This window comes from Rhea americana, unplaced genomic scaffold, assembly GCF_003343005.1.
Source record: "Rhea americana isolate MKP2758 unplaced genomic scaffold, rheAme1 scaffold_439, whole genome shotgun sequence".
In the NCBI taxonomy this organism is placed as follows: domain Eukaryota; kingdom Metazoa; phylum Chordata; class Aves; order Rheiformes; family Rheidae; genus Rhea; species Rhea americana.
Genome location: NW_028186578.1, coordinates 21022 through 33716, shown reverse-complemented (window position 1 = coordinate 33716; position 12695 = coordinate 21022). Strand labels below are relative to the sequence as shown.

General features: G+C 45.9%; 1 protein-coding gene across 1 annotated transcript in view; it reads right to left on the bottom strand.

Annotated features, from left to right (window-relative positions):
• Positions 1 to 3255: 3255 nt before the first annotated feature.
• FAM76A (family with sequence similarity 76 member A) overlaps positions 3256 to 12695 on the bottom strand; it is a 24782-nt gene continuing 15342 nt past the window's right edge. Inside the window, exons 7-9 of the mRNA XM_085315773.1 lie at positions 8443 to 8578; positions 7918 to 8019; positions 3256 to 5318 (exon numbers count right to left, since the gene is read on the bottom strand). Of these exons, the coding sequence (XP_085171899.1) occupies positions 5232 to 5318; positions 7918 to 8019; positions 8443 to 8578 (325 nt within the window). The 3' untranslated portion in view covers positions 3256 to 5231. The remainder of the gene's footprint in view (positions 5319 to 7917; positions 8020 to 8442; positions 8579 to 12695) is intronic.

Sequence of the window (12695 nt, the reverse complement as noted above, 5' to 3'; positions counted from 1 at the left end):
CATCGGAGCCCGACAGCGGTTGCATCATTTGAACTCGCGAAGGGAGGCTGACCCTGTGACACAGTCCAAAGCGTTGCGGTGCTACCTGGAACCAAGGGGAAYGGCAAACGCTCAGCTCAGCCTGCCCCCAGGCCTTCTCTCTATTAGGGGTCCGGTGCTGCAAACAGAGGGATAGAGCTTCAGCAGYGAAAGCACATTAGAAACAGTGGGTTGTACTGGTCAAAGATCCCTGGTTGTTTTGGAGCTGTAGCAACCTGCAGGAGGGAGCRTTTCCACGTACTCCAGGAGGGAGCACTGAATACTGTGCGCTCTTACACTGGTAAGCACTGGGGTGACAGCCCAAAAGCCTTCGGACTCGTGGAAATTAAGCAATTCCCTTTGGAAGGRGGCAAAGTGTAGCCGGGCTTTCTTTGTGGGAAAACTCTCTTATGGAAGAGGGAAAGCACCAACCCAAAGGAACTAGTCTAATTTTTAATTCCAATTTTATCTTCCTAGCAGATGACTGAGATTAGTCCCACCCCTAAAAGGCCCCATTTGCTCTCTGCGAAGCTCTGAAGCGCCCACAGCCCTCCCCACTGACGTTGCAAGGAGCCCCGTCTCTTCAAGCAGCTTGCTTCACTTCACCTTTCTGCCCCTGCTTTCCACATCTCAGGAATGAGGCTTGTGCTTACCTCTCCTAGATCAATTACAAAACATACGTTCCTGAAGGATTAAGACCCTTAGGTGTTTTTTTTCTTTTCTTTTTTTTTAAGACAATATAGCACAAACCTGTTGCCCTCCAGGGCATGCTATGTGAGCCAGTGCTCCCAGAAAGCCCCAGCAATTAGGGAAAGGAATGGAAGGGAGCTCRTTTCTCTGTAATTACCAGCTGGTTAAGTCAGTTTACTTCTGCTGCAGGTACACATTGTTAGGCTGCAAAGTAGTTTATTCATTTGCCTATTAAAGTTCCAGATCCTTGCCAGGGCAACTACAGCTTAGGAAAGGAGACATTGATTCAAGTAATTACTTAAAAACATCAAATCCTCTCAGTTAGCAGAGCTCAAAATGTGCTTTGCAAYTGATTTTCACTGTGCCCTGAAAACTCAACCAACTTGAACTACCTAGGTTAACATTCCTGAAGTTCCTTGAAGTTTGAGCGTCTGGATATTCATAGSAGGGAGAGACTGATGCTGGAAGAAAGCAAGAGCTAGCTGAGTGTCAGCTCACCTGAAACTAGTGGAATGGGCCCAAAACTGGAAGTCTAATTTTCAACCCTGATGTCATTTTGAGGAGGCAGCTGAGATCAGTACATAATATTACTTTCAAGCACATTCGACTACTGTCAAAACCAGCAGAGGATATTTTCCAAAAGCTTGGAAATAGAGTAATCACAACCATAAATAAAAAAAATCCCTTTTGCAAACATTCAGGCTGCTTTAGGACCAGTGAATAAACCACAGAGAGAGGGAAGTGTGCACTAGCAGATAAAGGCAGGAGCCAATCAATTCTCACTCAAGGTCTGGCTGGGAATTGCAAAAATTGCCCACAACCCATTTGAAATTCTCCCCGCAGCTCTGTCAGGGCAGAGACAAAGTGGCCCCTCCGAGACACAATACTGAAGGTGGAGAGCAAGGGCTTGAGGAACTGAGGATATTACACTGTGGTTCCAGCTCTACCCGCTGACTCGTAGCCTAGCCTTCGGCAAAGCATTCTCTTATCTATCTCCCTACTTGCTGTAAATGAGGATAATTGGGTACATTCAAGGATACAGCAAGGTTTGCACTGCACTCAGCAGAGATTAAGCRCCATATAAATGCTAAGCACTACTGGCACAGTTACGTAGCACTAACCAGAGAGAGAGCTGCCAAGCAGATTGTCTCTGCACACACTGCCTTCTCGCACTGGGAGAGCATTTGATTTGGCAACTGTGGGCTTGCAGCTACTTCAGGGTGCCAGAGGTCCAACAAATCCAGGACAAACCCCCTGACCATTTSCAGGTGGAAAACAACCACATCAAAAGAAGCAACTCAGATCTTGAAAGAAAGGGAAAGAGACAACTTATATTCTGTCCTTTCTCTTTCCCTGAAAATAGCACTAATGGCTGCAAAAGCCTGGATGACTCACCTGGAAGATGCTATGAAGAAAAATATACAACTCTTCCTTCTACTGGGGTTGTAGGGCTGTATTCAGTGGACTTAGGACAGACTGACGCTCTCTCTAGCTGCCAGAAGACAGTTCCTAAGGGAATCAAGTTAGAGGAGGCAACAGCTATCTGAAATACACCATCTCTTTCCTTTCAAATTTGTCTCAACGCACACAAATCAGTCTCTTTTCACAAGCACTAGAAGCCAAAGAGATCAGAAGAATAAGACTGATGAAAAAGATCCCCTAGAAACTATTTTTCCCCCATGTTTAACTACAAATTTGGGTATCTGTCAGAACTAATGCTTTCCCAGACAATGGCTGCTCTCCGTGTACAGCTCTAGATTTTGAAAAAATATGAGAGAGAGTATTTTGAGCTGGAAAAACTGCTGAGGTGTTTCTTCAGAGCTATGGTTTGCATCTCCCTGTTCTCCACYACGGGCAGTGCCTTGGGGACAGACACGTTCCGGGACACAGCACATCTGCCCTGCCAGAGGAAAGCAAGGTGCATCAGAGAACTGGTCATCTCACGAGGAAGCTGCAATGACAGATGAGACGGAAAGCACAWCATGCTGAACTACAGCTCCCACAAGGGCCAGAGGGTATGCTCAGATGGAAATATCAGGAGAGTTTTGGGMTACCACATTTCTGCTGGAAAATTTGAAGCTTTTGGAAAAACTGTTTTTCCCTCCAAACAACTCTAATCTTGGCTAAGCTAGGGGGAAGRCTTCAGAGACACAAATGGTGTTTACTCACCTAGCTTGCATTTATATCTTAAAAGAAAGCATGCTCCTTATCCTCTTGTCTTTTTGTTTCCTATCATGGCTGTATTGTTTCTGTGCTCTATCTTCATTCATGTGTTTGGAGAAGAAAATAGAGAGATCTCATCTGGTACAGCCAGATCAGTCCTGGGAAGCTCGACGTAACCAAGTAACAAGGATCCTAGCAACAGTCTTGATTAGGAGGATTTAAAGATAGAAACAAAAGTAGGAGCAAACCAAACAATAGAAAATGCCATCTCATTCCCATACACACCGAATCCCAAAGCAACATGRGTGGTACTTTGACCAGACAGTCACCAGCAGGAGACAAATCAGTTCCAGGCAGGGAATGATGTGGTTTTTTTCTTTTCTTTAARGCAAATAGAAAGTATCAGACACACAGATGAGGATTTTTTAAACACTTTTACATTTGTCAGAGTTTTGTACAAATCAAAAGCATCCCTTTAAAATCTCCATTATTACAAACATACAAAGAAACAATGTTATTACTACAAATCATCAGCTACTCAACTGCATGGTCAATTTGTCACAATTAAAAAAACATAATAGTATATACAGGGCCTTTCTCCCTCTATTTATTTCTGTATCTTGAGGGAAGCAAAAAAGCAAAGCGCCCATTTAAAAAAAATCCCATCGATGCACCTCATTTTCTAAAAACATGTGAAGTATAAAATTAGGTGAGTATTTTCCTGCTGTCACACTCTGGCAAAGTGTAACAACTTTTTTTTTTTTTTTCCTCCTTTTCACATCGGAAGTCTCTTAAAAACAATAACAACAACAAAAATGTGGCAGTGTCTGATGCTGCAGCATGCTCCTTCCATGCTGGAAGCCAACATCATGAAAAAAGTGCCTTTGAGTAAAGTCATCTTTAGTAACATAAAAAAGGAAAAAAAATCACAACCTCTAGTTAAAAGCTTAATAAAAACCCTGACAGGGCAGCCGGCCCTGTCTCAAAAGGGCAGTTTCTCCACTTCACCACATACCTTCAGTGCCACTCCAGACTAAGTGTTCATCCTTGACTCCTCTGCCCCAAAGGTCTCCAAACCCTGAGATGTCTCTTCACACCCTGAATAGAGCTCGGTGCTGGGATACCGAGGAGTGTTCTTGCCAGCTCAAGAGCTGTTCTGTGCTTTCCCCCATAATGGCCAAGTGCTTTTCATGTCCCCCAAGAGATGCACTGCGGGCAGAGCTTGGGGAGTATACCTCGCAGCGCCTTGCTGGCGCTGTTTGCAGTCTCCTTGCCACAGCACTCACACCGTTTCCGAGAAGCACATCCTTGCTACGAAGAACTTTCATAGCCCTTTTGTTCTGCTGGCTTTTAATCAGCAGAGAGAAATGTCTCTGGAGAGCCCCAAGAAACACTTCCTGGCTTGGGTCACTGCCTGAGTAAGCACTTTCCTGGAGCCAACCTGGCCTCTACTGCATCTGGAAGGGAGCGACGGGGCAGGGAAAGGGGGAGATGAGAGTGAACTTGATCCAGGGACAGCAGGGAGCAGAGCAAATATCCAAGCCTTGAACTCTCCTTCAGCCTCATGTGAAAGAAGGGGAGAGTAAGAGAAGCTCAATCACACCAAGCTGCAAAAGTCACTGAAGCCCAAAGCCACAAGGTAACCAGGGCACCGGGGGTACCAGGTGGGTCTGCATCATTATGCTCTGGCTCCCAAACCAAAAGCTATTATAACAAAACAAAAACCATAAAACCAGGCAGTCARGGTTGCCAAGCTGACAAAGAAAACAGAACAAAACTAAACTAAAATCCTCCAAGATAAATAATAGCCCCCACTTTGGAAGCATCTTCAAAAATGTGGATCAACCGTTCTCAGCAGTGACACAACCTTCTGGTAACATCTGTTGGGCTGGTGATTATCAGCTTCCTTTTGAAGAGGGAACAGTTCAAAAAATAAGGCTCACACCATGCATGGCTCCTGCCTTATCTGCSTAACAACTGGCCATGGCTATTGCCTCAGAGCAGCAGGTTTGAAACCAGCAATAAGTCTCTAATGCAGCAGGTTCCTGTTTGCTATATAAAGGGTGGCAGTGGTAGTAACTGGTTAGAAAAATACTTCTTCCAGAAACTCAGGGGGATTTAGGATGGCTGGGACCTCTCCCCATGGATCACCATAGTACAGAGCGTTATTCAACAGATATTGAAACCAGACACACTCAAGCATGCTGTCAAAAGGCAACACACACCAGGCGTTTCCATCGAGTCCACAGCAATGGGATAGTGACAAAAGTGAGGTTTTGGCTTCCAGCGATCAGGTAGGCCTCCTAGACTCCTTGGCTAATGCTGGGGAAAGCTCCCAGATTGGGGGTTTGGTTTTGTTTCTAAGGGGAGGTTATTGCTCCCGACTTCTCAGGCTTTTTGCCCTTGGATAGGGCAGCTGCTTGCTTCAGGAGTTCTCTGTTCTTGGCCTGGAAACACAGTGAAAATGGGTATTTTAATGGCATGGATCATCATTAGTTCTTGGGATCCTAGAACTGCCTGGACACACACTGCTGGCATCCTGCGTGCAGATGAAAGAGACAGATGTTGCTGTACTGCACCACAGCACAAGCTCAAGTCCAGCATCTCAGCTCTACCGCCTAGAAAGGGCTCTTCCCATCCCTTCCCCAACGAATTCCCCACTSCTGTAACCGAGAAGTAGGCTGAAAGCTAACAGCTTCCATTGTGRAATGCAACAAATGCACAATTCTCATTAAACCAGCTGAAGACACTCGTCAGCATCACGGGGACTGGCTTTTCTTCCTTCTCTTCCCCTTTTACCAGCCATCACATTTTGACAGGGTGAGAAGTGGTGGAATAAAACTCCAGCGACTTAAGCCCCTATCCTGACTTTTCTTTAGGACACGAAAAGCAAATTCCCCCACTCCAAATCCTCACTTACGTCCAAAATCCAGGGTGGAGCAGCTCAAACTGGTCTCCAGCTTTATTTAACCCTTGGTTTCTTTAGATACTGCCAACAGTTTTACCAGGATTCAGTACTATATTGACTTATCCTGTATCCCTAGAAGCCTTCTGAACCCACCTGAGCACTAACAGGTAACAACTTGCAGTCTCTCTGGTTTGGACTGAACTAACTGAGAAACAAAGGCTCTCTAGACCCTTTTACCAGGTCTCTGAGACCACTCTCATTAACTGAGAAACCCTCTAGCCTACTTAGCAATTTATGCTATACCAGTAGGATAAGGAGTACAACCCACTGGAAGCCAGATACAGCTGTTCTGCATTGCTTTGCAGTGAATAAATATTCAAAGGGCTAAGAGTTACTAGACCCTCTGCTCCAGCGCTGCCTGCAAAGCTTCCTTTGCCTCCTGCAGAATGGAAGAATACAGACACCCCTTCTTTCCCCCATGAAAAGAYAGACAAAATAATAAAAAACAACGTACATTAAAAAAGTGAATCGTAGGAACACTTCAAGGCACCTGTGATACACCRAGAGGATTTGAACTTTTATTTTGGAATCAGTGAAGAAAGTTTCCAGAGCCTCAGTCAATATCAGCTGAAGTAAAACATTTGGACACCAGAGAGAACAAGTTCTGGGCAGTCCCATTCCAAGCTAAGTACAAAACAACACAGCAGGCAATAGACATGCACACCCCTCTCCACCCAGGAACGACAGGTGCCTGCGGGCAAACCCATTCACATATCTGATGCTTCCTCTTTCCTTTTAGGTTTGAACAGGTTTAAAGGCTGTTGGAAGGTGTCCGACAGCTTTCGAGGCAGATGTCCTCTTTTAGCTACAGCAAAAGCAGCGCCAGTCTGTGTTGCTCCCCACTCTGCCACATACACACTGAACGACCAGCGTGCCTCACCTTGGAGAACCACTGCAAGGAGGGAGGTCAGCTCCCAGTTAGCCCTTGACCTCACGGCCAGGGCTGTCAAGAAAGGCAACTAAATAGTGGTGGTTTGTGATAAYGGATAATTATCTATTCAGAATTGAAGTAAGAACAACTCATTCTTTGCAGGCCATCCAAAGCTATGAGAGGCAAACAGATCTGGGCTGAAACATAGCACAGATTCAAGAAGGCAACACAGAGAGAGAAGGCTCTGGTTCTCATCAGTTCCTTGTATGCAAACCAGTGCTGCCCAGCTTACAAGGGCTAGGAAGTGTTTCCAGCCTTCTGCACACCACAGAAAGATAATCCAGCCTTGGGACAGGCTTAAATTGCTTACAAATTTGAGTTGTGAAGAGGATCTCAAGGGCAACAGCTATCTGACAGCACCTGTAGTCTCCAAAACCTACCTTCCACTCTAATAATTAACTTGGGTGTGTGCTGATGGAGGAGGGGCTGGTTTTCTGTGTGAATATAGACCTTTTTTTCTTATTGATTCCCATTTCTCATTGCAAGAGCTTCAGCTCATTATAAACCTCACAGTAATTAAAGGGCGCAAAGTTCATTTCTGTGTCTGAGTTCTTCCCTGTAACCAGTTCCCCTTTGACCTGGTATCTTCAGTGGCTTAGAGCGTATTCATGCTGATAGTCTGTCCAATGTTTCCATGGCCATGAGAAGAATACTGCTCTCCCTGTTCCCTCAAGCTCAGGGACTTCTTTATTTGGACTACATAGATACGGTTCTAAAAGAACTGCCAGTTATTTCTTGGGCTTTGTTCTCTTTGGTTACTGGTCATATAAATCACATGGTACAGGGAGCTGACAAAGGTTTTGCAGTCTGGATAAACTGGTTCAAACCTGATTTTGGTAATAAGTTAAATGACTTTGATGGTTCCCATCTAGTCAGCAACGGACACAACASAGCACTATACAATACAGTAAGACTGAGCCCAGGTGGAGAATAGCAAGGAGTCTATAAGTATGGGTTAAGGCGCACTGCAGCCTGGTACAGAGCTGGGGAGGAGCTGGCCTGGCAGAGCAGAGAGGCTGCAGGACAGGGCCAAGAAGCGTTAGCAGAGCTGTGTGTGCAGAAGCTCACGAGGTGTTCTGATCAAGAGTGTTCTCAGTCACTCCTGGGTACAGTGCAGCTCAGCAAATTAAAACAAAAATGCTGTCACCTGTAACTGCTCCATGACCTCCTTGTGCGTCTTCTCCATTTGGTTCATCTTCGCCCTCATCTGYGACTCCTGGTACTGTAGGTCAGCTTTCAGCTCTGTGATCTGCAGGTAAACCAGCAAGGAGCATGTGAGTGGGAAGAAATGAATCTCTTCACCTCAGATACACCCTGCTACAGAATATGTATTTACAGAAGTTGCCTGAGACTGGATGAGACTGCACAGAGAAGCAGGACCCCCAAAGCAAGGAGCCAGGGCACTGCTGTCTTCCTGTATAGAGCAGTACAACCCTTCTTGGCCTTGCCCCCACATGGAGCTCTTGGAGACAGTGGTCAGAAGACAGCCTTTTATGAAGCAAGGCTCTTCTAGGGGGGTTCAGAAAGCCTCTTTAACCTTGGAAAGAAGGTAGCCTGGAAACAGGCAGAAACTTTGTTGTTCACTCCGAGATAAAAGGCCAGATTCCATCTGAGGGTGATCTGTCTGGATGCTGTCAGCRTGCTGGGTGAGGAGGCAAGCCAAAGACTGTACCTTCTTCTCCTTCTCCAAAATCATCTGATCTTTCTGGTGCAGCATCTTCTTTAAAGTAGCCACCTCCTCCTTCAGCTGGGCAATGATAACAAAGTGGTCAGTGCCAGGAGAGTCCAGGGCGAGGTCTGGAGAAAAACTGCAGCAAAGAACAGGGAAAGACTCTCATTACAACCCCTTCTATTCACTGAGGCAGAGAAACTCCCACATGTGTGGCACTTGAAGGAGAACAGGAATCACTTTATGATACACGCTGCATTCACCAGCTTCTCAATGTCCGGAGGAGGTACCTCTATCTCTGCCCTGRATGCTGCACTGAATTTGGGAAACACATGGTATGATGGGCAAAAGGGATGTTTGCAATATMTCAAGCTGTATCACTGCATGATTGGTATGGATGCAGGACTGTTACGRCTATTCTGCGTCCATCAGCCAAAGTCTGTAGCTATCATTTGGGTGGTAATGATCCATTTTCAAACCAAAGAGTTGAGGACAACCATCAGGAAGCTGATGAAACTTTATGCAACCACTTAGGAATAGTCTTCATTCACAGGCAGTCCATTAGTGTACAGCAAAACCTGTCACTAGATGTAAACAAACATTCTGGTAGGGAGGGAACAAGAAAGAGAACCAAATAACTCCTAAGTTAAAGAAACAAAGGTGTTTCCCTCCAAAACAAAGGGAGACACCTAAATTAGAGTCAGCACCGTCCTCAGCACAGAAACTGGGAGAAAAAGACATGCTGGGTTTTTRTATTTTGATTCTACCATGATACAGCAAGTTAGGAGGAAGCTTCATTACCATTTCAGAGCAGAAAGAACTCTCCTCAGGAAGACAGAGAAATAGCTGGAGATAGATGCATCTTTCCCAGACACCACTCATACCCCACCAGGTGCTCTAAACCTAAGCGACCAGCTGAGATCTTATCTGTACACGAGACACCTTCTGAGTGAGTAATTCACAAAACTCCCTRGAAGTTGCCCAGTGTTCCAGACAGCCACCCAGTCTTCTGCTACTGGAGTACTTTAGACAGTCAGACACAATAAGCTGCAGCCACAGGCCCAGGGACCTCACCTGATTTTTCCCTGCCTTCTGTCCCTTTCCACTGTAATGACAAGTCTGATTTTTATCTTTTGGTGCTAAAGGGGCAGCACACTCCCAGCCACACRCACCTGATACTGGTGTATAAAAACTTAACAGCAATAATAAAGGCAACAAACCTTCACCTAAAAGATTACTGGAAGTCTGGCCATTATCAGACATTGCTGCTATAAACAGGCAAAGTTACYTGAAGCCGAACATTTTCTGAAAGCCTTCAGAGCTGGTCAACATATGTCCTAAAGGGTGCATTCGGCTGCTGGGAGATGCAGTGGACTGGGGAAGGCATGTTCTAAACTCAAACACTGCTCACCCCCTTCACTGCCTCTCTCAAGTGTGCTGCCAYCTCTATGCATCCATTCCCCTATCTATAAAACAAGACAGGGTACTGGCTACTCACCTCAAACAGCAGTTTCCTCTAGTGCCTGGAAATAATCCATTTTCTAATTAAAAGCACAGTCTGCATTGATTGCATTTGTTAGCAAGGAGCTGACAGGAGAAAAGGCTCTTCCCGCCCTCGTGCTGGGAATGCTACTGGGAATCTACAGAGAGAAACTAAGCAAGGGCAGCTTTGCAGATCTGAAAGTCACACAACAGCTCCATCACATTGAAACAGAAAGCCCAACCTCATCAGCAAAGCAAAACTCAAAACTGAAGGTCTGTAGGACACTTTCTGCCAGGGAAGAGTCTTGCACGGTTAAAACACATTGACACTTACTGCCAGCTGGATCTATTGTCTCCTGCAGCCAGAGCTCACTGACAGCAAAGCCCACACTGTAAGACGTGGCAGGTCTCCAGGTACACCTGATCTAATACCGTGCTTACCAAACAGTGTAGCTCTCGAATGCAGAAGAGGCTCATGTATGCACACTAGAGAAGAATACCTCCATTTTAAAAACAGCCATCAAGTACAATTTCCCCAAAGTAGAGGCTCTGTAACATGATGGTGATGCTAGATGCTTCAGCACCTTTCTGTGTGCAAGCATGCTACGAACAGTAGCTTTAATTTACCACTCAGTGCAAGTATGCTGGGGAGAAAAATAAAATAAAATAAATTAAATTAAATTAAAAAAACCCTAGCCTGGGGGGGGGGGGGGGGGGGGGGGGGGAGATAAGGCTTCGTCACTGAATCCTTCTGGCTAAAAACAAACCATTGCTTATGCCATTTCTTTGCCCAGGCAAGCCCCTCTCCTGCTGCATCCTGGGGTGATAAAGACTGCCAGGAGATGCTCGCATTTCCCCAAGCAGCTCAGGCAGGAGAAATTCCCTCCTTGGCAATTCCTGTTCCAGAGCCCTCCATGGACAAGGAGAGGTGAGAGCCAGCTCTGCCACCCAGCGGGGAGCAGAAGGGACACGCACACCAAGAGCACTTCACAGAGAAGCTCTTGCCCTCTTAGTAGCCAAGAGGGAGCTTGGTGCCCTACCTGAGGTTTTCAAGGACCTTGTCCTACCCCTGGGGTATGCAGGTATCAGGAGCAGTTTGGCTGGCTCAGACTGCTAGCATCCTCCTATCAGGTATGCAAGTACAAGCAGGTATTTTACTGCCCAATTGCTGCAAAATGCACCCTCAAACATGTCAAGGTGCAAAATGAAGGAAGGAGCTTTCCCCCCTCCCCCTTTGAGTGACAGGTCATTAATGAAAGGTTTCTCTGTCTTTAATCGCACATTAAGGAGCAAGCCTGGGGCTCCAAAATTAGAAGGAAAACTGCCAAATGCAAGTCACTCCATTCCTTTAACAAACAGATTAAAAATAAACAAAAGCCCTTCCCCCTACAAATAAATTCCATCCCAAGAATTCCAGCCCCCTTGGGAGAGGTCAGAGAGACATGCTCTCCACGTCTGAACAGGCTAAAATTCATGCCTCTAATTAAAGTGAATTGATGAGGCTCCCGTTGCTCTCAATGGAGACGGAGAAAAAAAAATGGAGTTCTTCCAAAGACACCTGCCTCTCTATTGAGTAGAAAAAACAAAATGACTGCCTTAAACTCACACCTGTTAAATGGCTGAAATTAGGCAAGATAAATGCCATGCTTAAAGATTTTGCTATTCAAGTGAGGCTAGCGTAAAGGGGCACACACCAGGCTGTCTGAAACACAGCACTCAAATTTCACCTAAGGCAAAAATATCCTCCATGCACAAAATTTCATCCAAACCAATGGAAATCAGCAGCTGAACTTATATTTCCTCTAAGGACATCAAAAGCAGAAGTGGTTCACTCCAAGTCCTAACACTTTTAACATAAGCCAGGATTTTTCTGTGCTAATGAGAATATTTTTACTAAATAAACTTTGCTGCTTGGCATCCTCTGGCATCGCTGCGCTCCCCGAGGCAGCTCGGTTAAAAGCACTCATCACTGTCTGTAGTGCGTTCATCCATAGAGGCCCAGGTGGCTGGCCTGTAACATGAACAGGCTTCTGGCAGCATTTGCACATGAGGATGAGGACACCAAGTTCTGGCAGAATCAGGTGAGGAGTCCTAGGGCCAGAACAGCAACAGGGGCTGCGGGTGAAGCCAGGGCTCTCATGCACACAGGAGCAGCTTGGGACTGAAGGGCACTGGCAGAACAGCGGCGTCCGTAAGGTCTGTTGTAGACAGACTCTCACTCTGGCGCTGAGAGTCGCTGCTGAGGAGAGCAAGCTACTCCACGTGCTGTGTGGCCAGTGCTGTTAGCTCCTTGCAGCAGAGCTCACCCAGAATGAACCATACAAGTACCACCCATTGTCATTTGATCAATCAGAAATATGAAAACAAAAAAAAACATACAGAGCTCAGAAGGAGTTCAGTAAGGCACAGTGAAGAAATTTCTATTGCATCCACAAGACAAAGGAGCAATGATTTCAGATAAGCTGGATCATGTTGGGGGCGTTACCAAAGTTAACTGACTTTAAGTATGCTCAAATTTTGCCCAACTGAAAGCTGCATCAGAAATTTGTCTGGAGCCCATAGCCAAGATGCACTCTACAAAAAGTTGGAGTTGCTCTCAACAGCGAAGAGGTGCTAGTTGCATACCACCCCGCTCTAGAGCACGCTGCTGATGAAAACAAGCCCTGCGCTGTGGCTGCTCCTAACTCTGTATTCAGCCAGCTCTGGGGTGGACAACTGTATAGAAAAACAGTGCAAGAAGGGAGGTTTACTTTGGGGGATATCCTCACACACCA